The sequence below is a fragment of the Mus pahari genome, chromosome 2, assembly GCF_900095145.1.
Source record: "Mus pahari chromosome 2, PAHARI_EIJ_v1.1, whole genome shotgun sequence".
Taxonomy (NCBI): domain Eukaryota; kingdom Metazoa; phylum Chordata; class Mammalia; order Rodentia; family Muridae; genus Mus; species Mus pahari.
The window spans coordinates 98,059,753-98,081,518 of record NC_034591.1 but is presented as its reverse complement, the minus strand read 5'-3'; the positions used below and the strand labels follow the sequence as shown (position 1 = coordinate 98,081,518).

Here is a 21,766-nt window from a genome sequence, read left to right as displayed (position 1 = left end):
AACAGATTTAGAAAAGCCAGGGTTGAATAACATTCAATGTGTTTTAATGAAATATTTCTGTTTTTTCAAGTATTAAATTTGCTAATGTTTGTATTTTGCTCTTTGGTTTTCATAAAATAACATTACTTATTAGTGCTAGATGCACATTTTAGAAAATGTTCATAAGTGTACAGTTCCTATCATGCTTAGTCACCAGGGAGTAGAACTGTTTGAAAGGATTACAAGAATTAGGAGGTATGACCTTGTTTTAGAAGGTGTGTCATTGGTGAACTTTCAGGTTTTAAAAAGCCCATGCTAGGTCCAGTCTCTCTCAGCCCACAGATGAAGATGCAGCTCTCAGCTACTGTTTCTGTACCCTGCATGACACTATGCTCCCATCTACGATGATAATGGCCTAACCTTTAAACTGTAAAAAACATCCAATTGAATTGAATGCTTCTTCTTCTTCTTTTTCTTCTTCTTTTTCTTCTTCTTTTTCTTCTTCTTTTTCTTCTTCTTTTTCTTCTTCTTTTTCTTCTTCTTCTTCTTCTTCTTCTTCTTCTTCTTCTTCTTCTTCTTCTTCTTCTTCTTCTTCTTCTTCTTCTTCTTTCTTCTTCTCTTCCTTTTTCAATAAGAGTTGCCTTGCTTATGGTGTCTCTTCAGAGAAATAGAGCAGTGACTCAGACAGTAACCAACAGGACATGCTGGGCACGGGAGGAAGAGAATATTATTGAGAATTCAGCAGAGCTGGTTCAGCAAGAAAATATGGCAAGGTACAGGCAGTTATCAGGTGTGTGAGAACATGATCAAGAGAAAAATGGCATTCTGCTTTCAAGAAGTCCAAATTCTAGGGATGTATCAAAGAGGAACTCAGAATTAGAAAAATAAGAGGTAGAAAACTTCATTATAGAAATGCTATGACACAAGATGCCTTCCTGTTGAAGAGAATTTTGTCTGGTTTAATTTGATAATTTCAATGATAGATAACAACCTGAATTTCAGAATGTTTGCTGCTTGTGCACCTCCATATTAAAGATTATATGACATGAGAGGTGAAAATGAGTCTTCCTGTTTAACTCAGGGTGTCTTTTGAAGTCACATGACTTCAGTGTTAGATGGCGGCAGGAATGAGACCTTGAGAAGACCTTGATAAGCCAGTGCCCTACACATCTTAGTTTCACATGCTACACACTCCATTGTCAACACTTCTTGTATTATCCATGGCTTAGACAGCAGACAGAAGCTCATTATGGTTGCCTTTCTCCAGCTTTATAGATTTGGAGATGACCTTATGCATGGACTCACTTAAATCCAACTTTCAGTTATTTATTGATCAAGGGTATAGTGGCTTGGACAATGTTATATAGTCTGCTTATTATGCTTATAGCGATCTCCTTGGAAGTGTGATTCTGACAATACATTCTAAGTCGGTCTGGGCCAGCTAAGCTTACCTTCATCACACCATTATATCACATTCCATCCTGAATGTTCATCTGTGGTATGTCTTCATGTGGTTGCTGCTGCTGCTGCCTTTGGTAAGCCATTGAGTAACAAGTTGTGTAGTTGCTAATGGAAATTTGCTTGTTTATTTATTTATATATTTATGGACTGTTCATAATATGGAAAGGTTTAATATTGGCATACTGTATGTTTAGCATTTCTGCAGTTTCATGGAAATCTACTATTTTGTAGTAATTTAGGCCTGCCGTTTTCTTTCCTCAGAAGTAGATAAAAATGTAGAATGAGGCCAAAGAGAGATGCTTGTAGGGGCATCTTCCTGAGATCTCCATCCACTGTCCTCACTGATTCATCGTTGAATAAAATTAATTAGAATATTATATATCATATTCTAGTTATATTAGAAATATATATATATATATATATATATATATATATATATATATATATATATCTTTATTTTAGAAAATGCTTGGCTTTTCTCCAGTATCCTGCAAGTAAAAGTTCTTATTATTTATGTCTCTAGTCTCTGAAGGTCATATGTGAAATATTGCTGCAGACCTTCAAATGGAAGAGAAGGCAAAGCATGGTTATAGCAGTTAAATCTTTCACCTCAGAAACTTACTTACTGCATGTTGCAATAAGTGAAAGAGACTCAGTGTTACTATGCATATTCATGAAGAGAGATAATCATGTTATGGGACTGACTGTTCCAAGTTACTATGTGTTTTGTTCATAATTGCTTGTAGGCCTGGTTTTAATTCCCTTGCTTTGTGACTATTTCACAGAAATCCTCAGCTTTCAAAAGAGAGACTGTAGACCTTTCTGATGTCAAGGAAACATTTTAGTATAAAATGAGATCTCTAGGAAGAAGAGGTAGGCTTTTTTGGTAGGATTCTCTAACCTTCCTAAGTAGAATCAACATTATTCTTGGCATATAAAGACAGTGGAAAGATGTCTCTATTACTTGGAGCACTCTTCAGCTTCATATCACTCTTCTAGGCAGCTCTCTCAGATATTCTGTCTGCATAGCTAAACACTAGAATGGACAGCAATGTTAGCCACATACGCAAGTTTGCTCTGTGCAGGAGCTATCTAGATGGCAGTGTAGGTTGAATGGTTTCTTCTCTTTTCTTTCTTTCTTTCTTTCTTTCTTTCTTTCTTTCTTTCTTTCTTTCTTTCTTTCTTTCTTTCTCTTTCTTTCTTTCTTTCTTTCTTTCTTTCTTTTTTATTTGCTTACAGGATAAATAATTCAAAGTTATAGTTTTCATGCCCATTGATGAAATATCACTATTTTTTTTTAAGATCTCTTTTCCTTTGAAAACTTATTCTGTCCATTATGCAATATCAGGGCCTGAAGTTTGTATTTCAGGAGTTCTCCAGGACTATTCAAGTGAAATTGCTTTCCGATGTTTTCTTGTTTACTGGTTCTAAGCTTCAACACATTTACAAAACTCAATGCAAACTTACTCTGTCACATGCAAATGATATGCAAATTCAAAGCTCTTTGGAAATTTCCATGCTTAGAACTCTCTGATATTTTCACAATGCTGTCTGTTTCCATAACAGTTCACCTTACTGTTTATGTTTGACTTTAGGCAATGTCTGGCCAAGTACAGTAATTTTAAATAATGGAAAAATATTTGTTATGCTTTTTTGTTTTAAGACATAGAAGTAAACAAATCAAACCCAATACTGACCAAGGTTCTTTACATGAAAATCAATTGTAATGAATGGTGTGCCAGATGGTAAGACATAGATAAGAAGGTATCAATAGTTGAAAAAAAATCCTTCTTCTTTGGAAAGATACCCATCCCTACAAAAAATAAAAATAAAAAAATATATATATTTTAATTCAGGAAGGTGTGCTTCAAATTTATTGGTCACATTCTAAAACCAAAGTCACAACAGAAAAGAATTATGTTTAACTTTTTAAAACCATGACTAACTCTTTCTGTATTCATGGTTTAGAGAATACATATCACTTAAATGTTAAATATTAACAGAAAATTAAAAGAATTTGGCAATAATGGCACTTTTCAATGTGAACATAAAAGCTGTCTTGGCTGAATTTCCCTATAACGTGACAATGCCATTTCTATTAAGCAGAGGATAACTTCAGTTCTATTTTAGAAGAATACTCAAATGGAATGATTTTGAAAAGAAAATCCATGTTCAGTTCCCAAATTTGCTTTCAATGGCTTGGTTTTATAATTATCTCTAACTTTGATATACTGATTTTTAATTTATAAAGTTCATTTACTGTTAGTTTCAGAGCTTAAAATTAGTTAGTTCTTAAGTGTGTCTATTAAAGTCACTGTCTAATACCATACCTTAAAATGTAAGAGTTGCCTTGCTAAATATCATAAACATTATTACTTCATCTTGTTCATATTGGAGACTAAAACTACTCCAATTGCACCCCAGATGACCTCAGAGATGAATCCTGTCTGGTAGGTTCCTTCGTGTCTATGTAGGTGTATGTGTATATGTATATGAGTGGGTAAGTGTATCTGGGTACAGGGACCTACAGAGACTGTGTTGGGTTCCCCTGTAGTCAGCTAGAATCACAGGAGATTGTGAGCAGCCAGATACCAGTTCTGGGAATAAAACCCTGGTCCTCTGAAGAAGCGGCAAACATTCTTAGCTGGTGAGCCATCTCTCTAGCCGTCATTATTTCCTTTGAAAGATGATTTTAAAAATGACAGATATGTGTTTTTCTGTGTGGTTACTAATTACCACATAACTCTGTCTTTTCTTTAAGATTACATAGTATGTAATTCTCCCATTGGCACATTTTTCTGATGTTACATATTTTTAGAGTAAGGACACCTCTAAATAAGTTTTGAAGCATATTACTACCTCAGTTTCATTTCATATATGTTTTCTATACTTATTAGTGCTTCTCTACCTGACCGTGGGGCATAAAAACCAATCAAAAAATAACAAAAAATAAAAATAAAACAACAACAAAATGCCCAAAAGCCAACAAACCAACTAGCCAACCAAACAAAACCCTTGATAGATTCCTATACTGTTACTCTGATACCAGATAGAAACTTTCCACAAATATGAAGAAGGGCTTTGGTATACCAACCACAAAATAATATATTTTATTTTTCAACATTTTTCTTTTATTGATAAAAATTACACAAAAGCTAAGTGATAATTAAATTTAAAAGCGATATTACACATCATCTTGAGTTTAGAAAGTCATCCCGTGACAGTGTCATCCACAGGACCTCTGGCCATTGTTCCCAGAGCCCCTCTCTCCTTTGAGGCTGTTCAGGCTCTTCCCCATCCATGCGTTCACAAGTCTGGTTATCAGGTTTCTTTCCATAATGGATATAGATGGGGGAATAAACCAGAGCTCCTTATATTGTCTATAATGTGTACTGAGTGAATATACACTTCAATGTATTTAATTCATTCCAGTAGTTTATTGAACTTTGTAGTCAACTTTATTTACTTTAGGTCAATGTGAAACCAAATCTTTTTTGGTTCCATGGAAGTACTCATATTTAGAAGTAAAAAGTCACTCAACCAGGAAATTAAGAAAAGTAAAATTAATAAAAGGATAAAACCAGATTTTAAAGGAAAAATAACATGAAAACTTAGGGGAAAAAAAAGTCTGTGAGTGCTATGCACACCTTACAAGAAAAATATTGTGTTGTTTCCCCCCAAATTCCCACCCTCCCGCTGTGGTTCTCCAGCCCAGGAACCATGCATTGTAGAAAAATCAAATATACAAACCAACCTATAGATAGCTAGGGTGAAATCTATTTTGATAAGAACGTAACACTCTTGACTATTTACATCCGGGAGTACATGTGTTTGTTTTATGTTTTAAAGCAAAGGAAGTTCTGGGTCCTCCCGGGTTGGTGGCAGGTTTATCAGCTGCCCGACTTCATAAGCAGTTTGAGGTTTGCTTCTCATTATTCCCTAAACTTCTGTACAGGAGCAATGAGCTCTTGAGGCTGAAGGATGCTGGACACCTCATCTCCTATGTGATGAAGGCTGCCCTTTTCCTGTGAGCTCTTCACCGAGAAGTTAGTTTCGCTGTTAGTTTGTTATTCTCTCCAGATAAATGGCAGGTGCAGCCGACCTGGCTATGGTGGCGATGAAGCTGTGGTCTCTCCCAAGCTCCAAACTGGGACTGTCATCCTGCTCTATAGACACAGCTTCATAAGCCTTGTTGATATGGAGAGGCTGATGGGCCTGGCAGTACCCAATCACTGGTTGGTCATAGCTGTAATACGGCAAGGGCTTCACATGGTGGGGCATCTGCACATGAGAAACAGAAAAAGAAATTGTTTAGTAATAAGCTTTCAAAGGAGACTAGTTTTGTTTTCCATGCTGATTCAGCTCCTCTATTACTTGACAACACCAAACTAACAAAAGTAATTATTGTTACTATTTTGGTTATCATAATTCATATGTGCATTGTCCATAAGTTTACATACAGTGTATTTTCAATGTTTTGATTTTACTCTCAGTTGACACATCAAAATAAAAAAAAAAGATTAGAACAATGTAAATGTCTATGAACATGTACAACATATAATCATACATATGTAGAATTACCCTACTACACTACTAATCACATTCCACAGGCTACCTAAGTACATATGCTACAGAAACGGGGAAGAACTCTTACACTATGGCATGATAAGCCAAGTAAAAAATAATATGCAAAAGAATATGTATGTAATGATGAAATGTGTATGCTGATATATGCAAGTTCTTTGTAAATGCCTAATATGTCTATATGTTATGTATTTGAGTACGTGTTTATAAGTACATGTATATAATGTACATGTTCTATGTATATATCTATAGCTCTATGTTTTTATATGTAGTTTATTTGTATATGCCAGCCTTTTTCTTTATTTTTAATTAACTACTCTTTTCACTGACGAATCTCACACATGCGTATGTACAATGCACTCTGTTTACTTCTACTCACACTCGCTTATCTACTTCCCACATCCCTACTCTGGACCAGATCCTTTCTCAGACTCATGACTCTTACTTATTTTTGTTTGGTGACCTGTTTAGTTTAACCAGAGCTATCTATGTCAGCACTGGATTGGCTCTATCCATGATAGCTTAATAGGGCCATTAGTGGGTACCCAACTGAAGAAAATATGTCTACACAAATCAGTAGCATGTAGCAGCTCAGAAGTAAGGTGTGGGGCTCCCTCCATTTCTACCTATTGATGGGCCCATTTTTCTACAGACTCAGGGTAGGTACCCCTGGCTGCTCTGAGTTCATGGTTTCAAGGTCTGTGTCTTGACTAGGAGATGGCATTTCACAGCGTTTCTCCTTATCTTATGGCTCTTACAATATTATTAACCCTTCTTGTGCAGGGTCCCTGGCCTTTGAAAGTATCATAGAATTGCCTTATTGAGGGCTGTTTACTCATCCATCCATTAATCCCAGTACCTTGTACAGCCAAGCCTCTCTGCATTTATCTCTATTCACTACAAGGAGAGGATTATCTGATTAAGGCTAAGAGTAGCATTTTCTGTGGATGCAAACATAACTTTTTACCAAGGTAGCGTGAATGTTTATCAGTTTAGCTCAAGAGCTTTATTCAGTACCCCTGTATGTCATATGCTCTCCCTTACCTTAAGTTTTTGACCAAGTTACAGTACCACAAATTGATTCTCTCGTCTGGAGCCTGTCTCTAATACAAAGTGTATAGATTATATGCATCCTTTAACTTTCACTTGTACTTCTCACCTCATACAATCCTAACCTCCATTTTGGGTCATGTATCTTTTATGTAAAATAAAAATAACACAGATAATTCCTAGCAATATGTTCCTTCAAAATATTACAAATTTTTGAACAGGTACACCTCTCTGCTTAGAATATAAATGGTATTCTTTATTTCCAAGCTGACAAGCTAAGTGTCTTAGTCAAGGTTTCTTTCTTTATTTTTTTATGAGTTCTTATATTCTTTTTTTAGTTTTCTTTATTTACATTTCAAATGCTATCCCGAAAGTTCCCTATTCCCCCCCCCGCCCCTGCTCCCCTACCCACCCACTCCCACTACTTGGGCCTGGCCTTCCCATGTGCTGGGTCATATAAAGTTTACAAGACCAAGGGGTCTTCCTCTCTTCCCAATGATGGCCTATTAGTCCATCTTCTGCTACATATGCAGCTAGAGACATGAGCGAGCTCAGGGGGTACTGGTTAGTTCTTATTGTTGTTCCACCTACAGGGCTGCAGCCCCCTACAGCTCCTTGGGTACTTTCTCTAGCTCCTCCATTGGGGGTCCNGTGTTCCATCCAATAGCTGACTGTGAGCATCCTCTTCTGTGTTTGCCAGGCACTGGCATAGCCTCACAAGAGGCAATGGAGTACTACTCAGCTATTAAAAACAATGAATTTATGAAATTCTTTGTCAAGGTTTCTATTCCTGCACAAANATCATGACCAAGAAGTAAAATGGGGAGGGAGGGGTTTATTCAGCTCACACTTCCCACATTGCTGTTCATCACCAAAGGAAATCAGTACTGGAACTCAAGTAGATCAGGAAGCAGGAGCTGATGCAGAGGTCATGGAGGGTTGTTTCTTATTGACTTGCTTCCCCTGGCTTGCTCAGCTTGATTTCTTATAGAACACAACCAGCCCAGGGATGGCACCACCCACAATGGGACCTCTCCCCTTGATCACTAATTGAGAAAATGCCTTACAGATGAAACTCATGAAGGCAGTTCCTCAACTGAAACTCCGTTCTCTGTGATAACTCCAGCTTGTGTCAAGTTGACACAAAAACCAGCCAGTATACTAAGTCTCTATTGATTGTCACTACAGCAAATCTGGGTCAGTGTCCAAAGCAATTACGTTAATAGGAAAATCTGCAAATACTATAGGCACCTTAATTTTCTTTATTGTTTTTCATTAGACTCTATATGTCTGGTAAAGAAACACATTTCACAAAGTTAAGAAAAGGAAACTGCAAGTGCACTTTTTTTTTAAATCTTGTGCTTGCACATCTTTCTGAACCTGCTACATCAATCTGATGGTGTTGATTCCTTGGTGAGATGACAAAACTCCAAGTGCTCAGCTGCTAGTGGGTGATGATTGGAGAGATTTTGCCCTCTTATCTTATGACACGGTGCATAAAGCATAGTCAGGGTTCTCTAGAAGAACAGGACTTATAATGAATCTCTCTCCACGACAGAGATATGGAGGTCAGAGTACAACTTATGGAATTTAACACTTGTCTTCTTCCATAGGATTTCCTGTGGATCAATCTCAGGTCCTGAAGCTAGTCAGCAAGTGCTCCTTCTGCTGAGCCATCTTGCCAACCTTTCCCCATACTTTCACTTAAAGGAATGATTCTGTTTTCTTTTGCCGAATTAGCCAGATCTGTGTGATAAATCAAAGGTCATATGAAGCACTGGCTGTGGCTCTGTTGATGCCTTCTATTATTGAGATCGTTCCCCTAGTCATAAGGGGAAGACACCGGACTTAAAAAGCATGCCTAAGTCTTGTGTGAGAGGAAGTTAGAGAGTCATGAGCTCTGTACAAATAGGTTCATCTGAAGATGAACATCAGCAGCTCATCTGTCAACATTGTTCATTTTTTCTTATTTATTTAAAGTTCTTTATGTTTAAAATAAAATCTAAGAGAACAATTTCATATCAAACATCATGATATTCAACTTCAGGTTGACTCAAATATCAAGAAAACCTTATTAACCACAGACCTCTAGATGTTTATATCGTATCACTTCAGAACTCAGGAAACTTGGTTTGCTACAGAGGTTAGACTGTGCTTTTTTATGGTAAGCAGGGGTTCCATGACATTTTCTCCATTGTATCTGAAAGAAATTCTTCTGAGATAAAAAATATTTTAACATTCTTTTCTTCTAGACTGACCAATGGCAAAATAAATAAATACTCAACTCAAATATCAAGAAAACCTTATTAACCACAGACCTCTAGATGTTTATATCGTATCACTTCAGAACTCAGGAAACTTGGTTTGCTACAGAGGTTAGACTGTGCTTTTTTATGGTAAGCAGGGGTTCCATGACATTTTCTCCATTGTATCTGAAAGAAATTCTTCTGAGATAAAAAATATTTTAACATTCTTTTCTTCTAGACTGACCAATGGCAAAATAAATAAATACTCAAAAGCTGAATGAATTGGCCATCTTTGAAAGGCTAACTGCAGCATTTGCTCATTTACTCTTGGAGTCTATTCTGCGGGGTACCATGTAATCAATTGAATTTGCAGTTTTGGAGCAGCAAAGAGAAGGAGGTCTTGTGTTTTATAGTAATAATGTACAGCACATTAACCACCTGGGTCCCTGTGTGGATTGTTGTTTCCAGTAGTCAAAACAAAGTGTCCTCAAGTTCCCTTTAATGTAGTTTTGGTATTTTTGTAAATGTGTTTTTAGTATTTTACAAAAGGGTCCCCATGCTCCATCCGTTCTCTCCTGGGCTCTACTTTGAAGCTCAGCAGAACACACTATTTAAAGATGCTCTCATTAGCATGCCTGGCTACTCATTGGCTGCACTGAAAGCTTTACTTTATTTAAAGACAATTGCATGGTGGGCAGAATAACAAGAATCTGATAAATACATCATGATCTTCAGCAAATCTGACTTCTCCTGAGTATCTGTACAATCGAACATTAGGCACATGTAAACTTCTTTAGAGAATGATTTTATAAGTACATGTGAGGTGAATTAGAGTGGGGAGAAGCATTCCTATGATAAGTCACTTTGATTCTTCTGACATTTGGCTAATCCTCTAAAAATGGAGCAGTCCTGGTGTCTCATTGTCCTCAGGTAACACCAAAAGTCCGTTCTGATCTTTAAGAAATCTACTGAGAACACCTATTCCAGCTCATATAATCTCAGGATTGCCCTTACATGTTTTAGAAGCATATCCTGCCCTTTTGGTCTTCCAGTTTCCATTCAGAGAGATGTAGGACACAGGTGGGCACAGCATAGTTTCTAACCAAGGCTCCCCGTCCTATCCTGTACATTAGGAGGCTATCAAACACCACTGTACCTTCTGGCTTTCCAAAAAAAAAAAAAAACCCATAATTTATTCTTTGCCCATAATATATTTTTTTCCCTTCCAAAGCAGCACGAAGATATTTTTGAAAAAGAATGAAATCATTCTTTGAATAATGAGGGTTCGCTGTATTAGTATTTCAATGGCAGAAGTTTGGGAAAGGGAATGCTTTATATTTTGGGAGGAAAGGGTAAATTACAGAGCTTCAAAACCTGCATATTGACTCTTATTCTGTAACTTTACATCAGTAATAATTGTATTTAAAACGAGAAATGAATGTGTCTATGCAGTAAGAGTGAATGCGATGTGAAATGGATCCTGGATAAATTTGATCAGAGACTTTAGAATTTCAACATGGAAATTCAATACTGTTTCTTCCTTTTCTCAAAGCTTTAAACATTAGTTATAAGTAGTTGAAGTGTCTGATTGTTCTTAAATTACTGTAGTCTATCATTAGTCTTATTTATTAACTTTTCATGGCCATTGTTCAGATTTCAATATGAATTCTTTCCACTGAAGTCATAAAAAGTTGATTTTCAATTTCCTGAATGACATTTGGATTCTAATTTCCAGAATTAAAGGGTTGTGTCGGGGTATTCAGACCATTTAAAAAGTATCATCACATAAGTCCAAGGAAGAATTCAATACAGTTGAATTGCTTAATGAAGATGGACATTGCATTTATTGGGAGAGAAATTGATTTAAAATGAATGGCAATTGCTAAGTGAATGTATAACGTTGACTTTAATCTTGTCACTAGGTTAGTATGTGCTGAGAATCAAAAGTGTGCATATAAACAAGTTAGTGAGTTGGTAGTATATTTCAGGAATGTTAATTAAAAGCTAACAGAACCTGAACCCATTTAAGTTAGTTGGGTAGAAGGAAAACTTAGTTGTGCCTTCAGTATATGGAATGCAGATATGGGAAAAATCCACACAGCTCAAGGTCAAGAGTCAAACAATATGGAATCCTGCCTCAAACAAGGTGGACACTGAAGACTGACACCTGAGCTTTTCATGCAACCTTCACATTTGATCTAGGTGCAGACATTCAAATCCACAAATGTTTGCATGCTCTTATATATGTTCACACACACACACACACACACACACACACACAATGTTAAGAAGTACCTTGAAAAGAATTTCAAGAACTCAGGAATTGAGAGATTGAAAACATTCAAGCAGTGACATGACTTATTAAGAATAGGTGAAACCAGAAACATGAAAGGAGAGTTTATAGAAACTTTCAATCTCAAACAATGCTTGGAACAGATTTTGTTTGCAAAGTTGAATAAGGAATGCGACATAGCCAACTACTCAGTTTGTCAGATTATCAATTACATTTTGTAATGTTTGGTTCAAACAGGCCCCAGATAAAATAAAAGAAGTGATGGTGAAAGTGGCACCTATCCTGCTTCCATTTTATTGGTGGGCTAAAAGAATGCCATCATGTAAGATCCACCCTTCTTAAATGTCAGCAAGATGGTTTCTTGAGTAAAGACTTTTGATATCAAGCCTGACAGGCCGACATATATCACTGAGATTCACATGTGTCGAAGGTGAGAATCAACTCACGTAAGTTGTCATCTGACCTCCACACATATTTGCAAGTGCCAATGAACACTGTATAGGATTGTCTTTTACACCTGCCTTTTCTTATTCAAGGGTGAGAAAACATATGATCTATGTACTCACTTTTGTCCAAAGTTTCGCTTTCAAGTCAGTTGTGTGATGTTGGAACACAATGACCACTTGTGATTTTAATGTTTCCTTACCAGAATGTGCTGCTTGAAGGACACACACACACACACACACACACACACAAACACACACACACAAACACACATACACAAACACAGAGAGAGAGAGAGAGAGAGACAGACAGACAGACAGACAGACAGACAGACAGGGACAGAGATAGCCACAGAGAGTCAAAGCAAGATGGGTTAGAAGCAGGAGTGACTGCAGAAGTGCAGTTAACACATTTCTCAGTGAACTTCCTCTTGTGTTTCTCCAGGTTAACGGTGTCTTGTTCTAATGTCTAGTGAACTTAGGTGACATTCTATTTGGGATTTGTGGTAAATAATTTATACTACCTTAAACTCATTTTCTTGACTAACTAGAAGGTAGCATTTGCTCTTAAGAGATAGAGCTGGTGAATCTCCAGTGTCTTCTCTCTAACTGTGTAGTGGGTATTCAGTTAAAGAGAGAAAGTCTTTTACAAATGTAAAATTGAAATGAAATTCTTACATAAGGGAGGTAGTTTAGTAAAACAGAATTTTGTACCCCAGGGTAGACTTCAGAACCAACTAACAGATGCAAGAAAAAACCCCAGAAGGATTCAGACATACTGACAGAATGAAATGACTGCTTTGATTCTAGAACCATTAAAAGAAATTTCTAGATGTCTGGCTGTTTCTAATAGGAGAAATGTTGAGATGCAAGTTTAATTATGAAAATAGAATATGCTCATTTAGAAAATGCAATTACGCTTTATTCTGATTGACTGTATTTTAGAGCAGCAAAGAAGAATGGTACATAAATAATGTTGGTTTTATATTTTAAATGAAATATGTACAGGCCTAAGGTAATGGCTGGATCTCTGCCATCAAGTATATACTATTAAGATGTAATTATATAAAAGTGAATTTGCTAACATAACTCACTTATTTATGTGTTCATTCATTTAGTCACATGACAAATACTCATCACAGGGATTGGCAAACTCACAAGTCAGTGATAGTTTAGTCCTTCAACTCACACATAATCTATTGTTAACTACGGACATAACTTTTGACTGTGAAAATGGGCATAGGCAAAATATGAATGAACAAGCAAGGAACTGTGTTTAATGTAACATTACTTAGTTGAATAGTTAGCTTTAACTCTCAAGTAAACAAAGCCTAGAATTCTTTGAGAAGAAAATCTAAAGGGAGGAATATCCATTAGATCAGGCGGGACCTATGAACATGTCTTTGGAATTGTATTGGTAATTAATTGATGTAGAAATGGCAAGCTCACTCTGAATAACACTGTATCTTGGGATAGTGGCCCTGACTGGTTAAGAAAGCTGATTGAGCATGAGTCCAAGTGTAGTAAGTGAGCCACCAAGCAATATTCCCTGGTTTCTACTTTGTGTTCCTACTTGGGTTCCTCTCCTGATTTTCTTCTGTGACTATAACCTGAGAGAATAATATTAATGAATGTTTTCTTCTTCTAAGTTGCTTCTGTTTAGTCTTTTATTAGAGCAAAGGAATGCTAGAATACTTAAGGACGTGGGATTTTGAGTTTCATTTAAAGTTCATGGGTTACATTATAATCATTTTTAAAAGTAAAAAAAAAAAGAGCGTTTGGGCTCCCCTTTTTTTCTAATCTAGGCATCTAGTTCTGGATCTCTAAGGAAGAAGAAAATGAGGCTGGCTTATTCAAGATTATTAATAGCTGCATGAGTGAGATGAGCCTGGTCCTTCCTGCCTGTCATTGAGACTGAATACTCAGAGTCAAGAGAGCAGAGAGAAAAGAGTTCCCAGCATGTTAGCCCTGTGGATTTCCAAGTGAAGACCCAGGTCTTGCACAGAATAAAGCTCTCAGTGGCTTCTACACAAAAAGCTGGACTCACACAACCTTGGTACTTGGAATTCACATGGAAAGCTTCAGGTGAGAGCTTGAAAGTCACCCCTGAGGTCATCCTGGATCAAACGTACTTCAGCAGTAACAAAGCCAACTGACCTTGGAGTGGACAGCTTAAGGGATGCTCTTAATGCAGTGAGCCAGCTCCCGGGCTATGATAGCTCTGAACACAGAGGAGAGAGCTCTGGTGATTATGTGAAAGAGGTCATTGGGTCCTAAGGTTATTGAATCATAAACATTTGTCCCACCATGGCTTCTTCTTGTGCAGAAGTTAAAAACATGCCCTTTTCCTATTTCTCAATCAAAACTCAGCCCTCTCCTAAGGCCACGTCTTGGTATTCACTGATTCACTGTTCTGTTCTTTTTATTTTTTTAATAGAGCATGCTGTCTTTTTCTTGTACATTTTCATTTTCTTTCTTCCTATCCCCAATGGGCTTGTGATAATCTTTTGATCCTCTATTAAAATGTCATGTTTCCAAAGAGGTTCTCTCTAACTACCTTATCTAAAATGGCATTCCATTCAGGTTTACATATATGAGTTATTCTGTTTTTAAAAACCTTGATTATTTTCTGCATCACATTTGTTGAAATGTTAAGTATTCTTAGTTAGGCTCTTTATGTGTCTTGCCGACTTGAGAATATTAACTTGGCCCTATTCACTTCTTATCATTGATGGTATTGCTGTACTGCCATCCTTCCACATATCATAACTTGCACAACTTGGTGATGCACACATTTGGACTGAAGTTAGGACTAATTCAGTTGGGTAAATTTAACAACTATCATTATATACATGTTTTCTAAATAGCTACTTGTAGGCGAATTTACTTTACATTGGTGGTGAGTTGTCCATAAATTTTCAGTCAGCTAGAGAACTTCTTTAGGTACACATTTTTGTAATCTATTCCTTTTATTTTTAAAAGTCATTTAATTTACTGAGATGGCAGTCATGGCCCACTCTGTTTGGCACGATGGGGGAAAAAAATGATACCTCTATATACTTAAAGGCTAATAAAGATGCTTGCTGCTGAAAAATGCTCAAACTCCCTAATTATTTCTGTCAAGCAATACATTTAAAGGAAAGGCAAAGAATGGATCAACCAAGGTGTTATTGAGTAAGCAATGAGTAGATGTAAAAACATATAGAAGATTATGAGAGGATGGCTCAGGAATACTGAGTCAACACATAGCATAAGTCAACATGTAGTCTATGAAATTAACCCTCTCTGGTGGCTAACCTCTAGGAATAAAGAATGTGTGTGTGTGTGTGTGTGTGTGTGTGTGTGAGAGAGAGAGAGAGAGAGAGAGAGAGAGAGAGAGAGAGAGAGAGAGAGAGAGAGCTTGTGTCTGCAGAAAACAGTTGGATGAGTCCTTCTTTCCCTTCTCCCATCCTCTATACCAGCCAAAACTCCAACTCTCATTGTCAAGATCACAGGCATTTTTCCTTACTTCTCACCACACTACTCCAATAAAACTCGTCATTCTCATGTTCTCATATTTCTACAGACTACAGAGCACCAGCATGGCAGAATCCTCTGGACTTTATTTTCTTGAATGAAACTATATTAAACAGCAAGATATTCTTATATTCTCAGAAGAAACAGGATAAATCAACCCAATAATCATGCAGTTCATCATACTGTTTATCTTGACCAGCACCCCAAATTTAACCTCTTGTAAATATCTATACACAGTCTACACTATTTCTAGTTCTTTTTCCTTCTTTGCCATATTCTACTATCCTTACCAAATATACCGCACTGAATTGATAACTCTAACATCATTTAACTACCATTCTATTTTCACTTCTACTACTCTGAAAAACTATCCTGAACACAGCAGTTTAAGAGGGAAAAAATTTATTCTGGCTCACAGTCTATTGTGGAAGGGAAGTAAAGATGGTAGCAATTTGAAGCAGCTTCTAGTATCACAGTAACAGCCAGGAAGCAGGGAATGGTGAATGCATGATGCTGCTCAATTCTTATTTTTTCTTTATAGAGTCAAAAATCTCAGCTAAGGAATGGAGCCACCCAGAGAGGGCAGACCATCCAACCCTAAAGAATATAAGCAAGATGATGTTCATGGGCATGGCCAGGGACCTTTGTTCCTGGTTTTTATGCCATGTGATAATTTGATAATATCAACTATCACATCATATTTCACCCTAAACAAATATGTGTAGCTTCTCCTTAATAACCCAGATAATCTACATATTGTTATGGGGCATTCATGTCATCTACTGTCATGTTCCAACTCTGCATGTGTCTTCTGCATCCTGACTTGTGGAGACTAAACCCCATCAGTGTACTTATTGTAAATTCCCACTTTCTCATAGCTCTGAACAGACTGAATCAGAAGCTCTTATTCCAAATTAGATTTTCACATAAGGTGACACAGCCTTTTAACAAGAAGTCTCTTTAGATACCATGGGAAAGCTTATCACTTCTAAACTCAGAAAGCAATTAATATTACACCCTTCCACTGAATTGTGGTTCGTTGTTTTACTATGAAAACTGGTAAGATTGTAAGTTGGTAAAATTTGTAACATATGTTTTTAAAAATCATTTGTATATATTTCCTCAGAAATAATACATAACTTCTTATTTTTCATGAACTTAGACACTCAAAGAAGACCTGAACACATGGAACAAACCCTAGCATTAGATGTGGGTAGAAAAAGGGCTCACTATATTCTTGGTTAGATTTTAACTTTATGCAACTTCTAATCGCGACCCAAACAATCGGTTTTCAAGATGACAGGGAGCCTGTATTGAATTTCCTACAAATATGAGCCTTGATACCTATCTATCCATCAGATTACCACTCTATCTATCTATCTATCTATCTATCTATCTATCTATCTATCTATCTATCTATCTATCTACCTGTCATCTATCTAACAATCCATGTATATATCTGTTATCCATCTATCTATCTATCATCTATCGATCTATCGATCTATCTATCTATCTATCTATCTTTCAATCATGTATCTATCATCTATGTTTCTATAGTCTTTCTTCTATATATCAATCTTTCTGTCTATATTACTACTTCTTTGTTTACCATGTATACATCTTTCTCTGCTAATTATATATGTATACATGTATAAATGTATCTATGCATGCATGTGTAGGTGTATCTATACCTATCTATCATCTATTCATCAATCATTTATTGGGATGAAAACACATTTGATCTCAAGTAAAGATTATAATAGTTTTCTTCAGTAACCATAACTTTTTTAAAGTACTGCTCTGAAAATATAGCAATAATGTGAAAATTCTTCAGATATGTTCAAAAATAAAGTTTTTCTATACATGAGATAACTGCAACAAAACTTTAAATGATGTAGTAGATACATGTATATAGTTGAAATGAAGAGAGGGCTTAGAAAAATGTAGATGAGTGTACCTAGAATATGCAGGCTATGATCAATAATTCATTCTGAGCATAATTTTTTCCAGAAAGATCTATTAGTATATTTAAAAATACTGGTAGAAACTAGCATTATTTTTGATGGTTCTTGGAGATTAACCTCTTTTGTCTGATCTTCCAACCATTGTAATCCTGTTCACAGCAATAATTACCCACATTCTGGTTAGCTTGAAGCATTAAGGAAAGATCCACTGTGATAAATTGGATTGTTCTCTCTAGATTTGTGTTGAAGGATAAGTATAAAGGCCTCACTTTATACTGGGAAAATATCATAGGGCATAGATAAAGTTCTTGTCTGAAAATATACTATATCCTTGATATATCAAGATTTCTTTACCTAATTCCTCATATTAAAATTGTGATATGTCTATAGCTTTCTTCAGCTTCAAACTCAAGGCTGATTTCTATCTGAATGTTTAATAGCATCAGAAGTTCTGACTCCAACTCTGAACCCTGAAAGACCACTGCAGGCTCACCCTGACTCTCAGTGTTCCTGCAACATTTTGATTTTTGTCTTTTAATGTCACCCTTTCATGCCTCTTTATCTCCTCCCTATTTTTTCAATTTGGGCAAAAGTTTGGCTTGTCCCCTAGACCTAAATATCATTGAAACTTTGTTTAGGTTTTAGTCAGCGCATTGCTCAGTTCACCAAGAACACAGAGCTTGCATGAAATATTGATTAAGCCTATTTCTAAGATTTCATTAAATATTTGGCGTGAAAATCACTGAAACTAGTTTTTTTCAAGCGCCTGTAAGTTGACATGACAATACAAGCCAATTTCATAAAGAATTCATGGTGTAGAGTCAATTGATTCTTGAAAATTACACTTAAGAAGTATTTGAGAACCAGGGTTATTTCATAGGCATGTTATAGAGTAATAGAAAGTCTTTTTGAAGAATAAGTGATATAGTTTATGTAAGGGTTTTCCATTTGAATACATAAAATACAGGCTGTAGGAATTGTCACCATCTCTTGTTAAAGAAGGAGACAGCAGGGAACAGAAATGTGGTTGTCGTACATGCTGAACCCCTGAGGATGATAACTGCTTCAATTCCCCACAAAGAACGTGCATTTCAAAACATAATATTAAAAGCCTAGCTTGTCTGACACCATGCAAAACCGATCTGCAAGTGAACAGAGAGAGTAGGTTTTGTTTTAGAATGAATATTGAACTTCTGTTATGGGACTTCAGAATCTGTAACATGTAAAAGACAAACACAGACTTGATAATTCATTTTGGAGGATTTAAATACTATTTATAAAGGTATAAAAATTATTCTTTTTTTCTGAGGAAATATTTGCAACTGCTGTGGCTGAGAGTGATGTGCCATTTACTATAGAAAACATAGTTGGAAGCACTTATGACTATGAGTTCATACTTTTTATTTTTTTTTTATTTTTTTTTTATTTTATTTTATTTTTTTTTTGGTTTTTCGAGACAGGGTTTCTCTGGAACTCACTTTGTAGACCAGGCTGGCCTCGAACTCAGAAATCCNCCTGCCTCTGCCTCCNGAGTGCTGGGATTAAAGGCGTGCGCCACCATGCCCGGCAAGTTCATACTTTTAATACATACTTTTCATACAGTTTCTGCACCAAGTTCTGGTTCCATACTTATATTAAGTAAAAAAGAATTTCTGTATTATCTACTTACGGCCAAAGTATAGTTTTAGTTTTCAACATTTTTTCTTCTTTTAAATAAATATTTCTTTAGTGCTATGGATTAAATCCAAGGCTATACATGTGTTAGACAAATGTATTAGCTAACTCTCCATCGCATCATATCTATGTCTATTTCTATATCATCTATCAATCAATCTATCTATCTATCTATCTACACACACATACACACACACACACACACACACATACACACACACACACACACACACACTCTGTAGCTCCAATTAGCATTAAGCTTGGATCCTCCTTCTTTGACCTCCTTGGTTGCTGGTGATATACAGTTTCTGCACCAAGTTCTGGTTCCATACTTATATTAAGAAAATATATTCTCTGTGATGACTGTGACAGATTCTCTGCAGATATCCCACTGCAGTTTAAGAACAAAGATCTCCTTGTCATTTCAAAGCCTTTGCTAAAATCATGATTCGTCTTCTCTACACTATTTTAGGGTCTAACTTCAAGGAGAGTAATTACATACTCTCTTTGTGTGTTGTAGAATATGGAAGGGAGCAAAACTACTGACATTACACAAATGTGAGACAGGAAAAGCTTTTGCTTGATGTGTCCCTTACTCAATCAGACTGAGTGAAAAGGAGTTTGAATAATGACAGTAATTGAACTGTGCAGTGACATTTACGTTTTACGACTTATTTTTTATATAGCTAAGTGTTTACTTTGTATATCTGTGCCCTAAATGCATATAATACCCATGAAGGAAAGAAGATGGCATGAAATTCCCAGTAACTGGAGCTACAAATGGTTGTGAGTTGCCATGTGGGTGCCGTAAACTGAATCAGGTCTTCTGCATGAGCAGCCAGTGCTCTGAATAGCTACTGTCACTCCCCAGTCCTGATGCCTATTCTTTAATGGACTCTTGATATTCAACATGTACTTTCAATAACCACAGAGAACATAAATTACACATTTCAATATTGGACCAGAGGGATGGGATGATTGTGACTAATATGTCCATAGGATCAGAAGGGTTACTATGCTGCTTGGTTTAGTAAGTCCTCACTGCTGTTGAAGGAGCTCTTCCTTACCAAGACTACATCTACCCTGACAAACACAAGGAAAGATGTAACTAGTGTTAAGGCAGGTTTCTTACTACCAATCAGATGTAAGACTAAACACATACTCTGAGAAGTGAGACTAATTACTCCCGGAAATAAAGTCCACTTTTGCTTCCTTGCACACTCTGGTTATCTATTTTTTAATGTTTATTTATTAATTTATTTTTGTTCTTATGTGAACACAATTTTTTTTTCTGTCAAAAGCATGCAATTGTTAGAACATAACGTAAACAATGAAATTCAAGTGTTTTTGAAGAGGAAATATTTGTTTTCCAGCACCAAAATGTGGCTGCTCACAACTGCCTATAACTCCAGGTCAAGAAATTTATCCCTCTCTATTGGTCGCCATGGACAAATCTACTCATAGTAAACATCCCCACACTGCCCCATGCACATATGTATAAAGAATTAAAAGACCACACAAACAAAACTCACTAACCCTGAAAGTTTGCTAAGCTGCTACACCAGTCTTCTGGCACCTTCATCTCCTCATTCAGTCATCTTACAAAGGAGTTTGATTGACATGTGTAACCTCAGATCTTGCCCCAACCTCATTGAATATAAATAAATCACTTCTATTTGTATTCGAGTTTGTGGAGCATATCCTTATGCATCAGTTGTTTGAGGGTAAACATCTACCCGAATGGCAATGGTATTTATATGTGAGGACAGTGCTGTGTGTCTACACTGTCTAAATCAGAACTGCATTAAATCTAAAAGGAAAGACAGCATCAGTGCCTGCAGAAATGGCACTTCCTATGAACAGTAACAGGGTCCACTGTGAACCAGTGAGAAATAATTATCTGATCCCATCTCAGACCCACTGAATACAATTTCTGGCTTTGGGGCTTAGTTATCTATGTTTGAACAGGCTCTGTATAAGTCCCAACTGGTGTCCTTGCAGAGTGGGGTAGACAGTAGGACCCCGTGAAGTTGCCCAGTATGAGGAAAACACACATTCCTGAAAGGTGGTTAGAGAGAAGGTAGGCGTTTCTCTCCATCAGAACACTGTGCTGTTTTACTGCATGTGAAAAGGACTAGGCTGGCTTTATTTTGTTAAACTTTACATATTTTTGTGTTTCAAAAATCACAGATAATCCTAATTATTTATAAGAACCTGTTACTCAGTGATATAGGAAGACCCAAGGATAGCCCAGTGACCTAGGGTAGCCCTTTGTAGGAGACTTTGTCTGCTGTTCTTGGAAGGACAGTGCCCCACAACTCCTTACTTTAGGTGACTTGTCATCAGGTACATGCTGGTAAAATGACAGGTTCTTTATAGAGAGACAGCTTAAATGGGTGTTGAGTCCACAGAAAGTTTCGGCTATACTTGTCCTTGAGGAGATCATACAGGAGAAATCCATGACTTACTTTCTCATATGTGTCTATGGTAGTACATATGCTTAAAACTATGGAGTTATGATCAACAGAGAAAGGGGGAAGGGAGGAAGGGGAGGGG

At 36.5% G+C, this 21,766-nt stretch overlaps 1 protein-coding gene across 4 annotated transcripts in view; it reads right to left on the bottom strand.

Annotated features, from left to right (window-relative positions):
* Positions 1 to 4,546: 4,546 nt before the first annotated feature.
* Positions 4,547 to 21,766, bottom strand: part of Lrrtm4 (leucine rich repeat transmembrane neuronal 4) — a 750,427-nt gene continuing 733,207 nt past the window's right edge. For 2 of the 4 annotated variants that reach the window (XM_021190344.2, XM_029535180.1), the window contains exon 4: positions 5,374 to 5,721. In XM_021190344.2, coding sequence (XP_021046003.1) covers positions 5,500 to 5,721 — 222 coding nt within the window. In that variant the 3' untranslated portion in view covers positions 5,374 to 5,499. Of the gene's footprint in view, positions 5,722 to 21,766 lie in introns of all 4 variants that reach the window. The other 2 variants (XM_021190342.1, XM_029535181.1) reach the window with 2 other exon arrangements.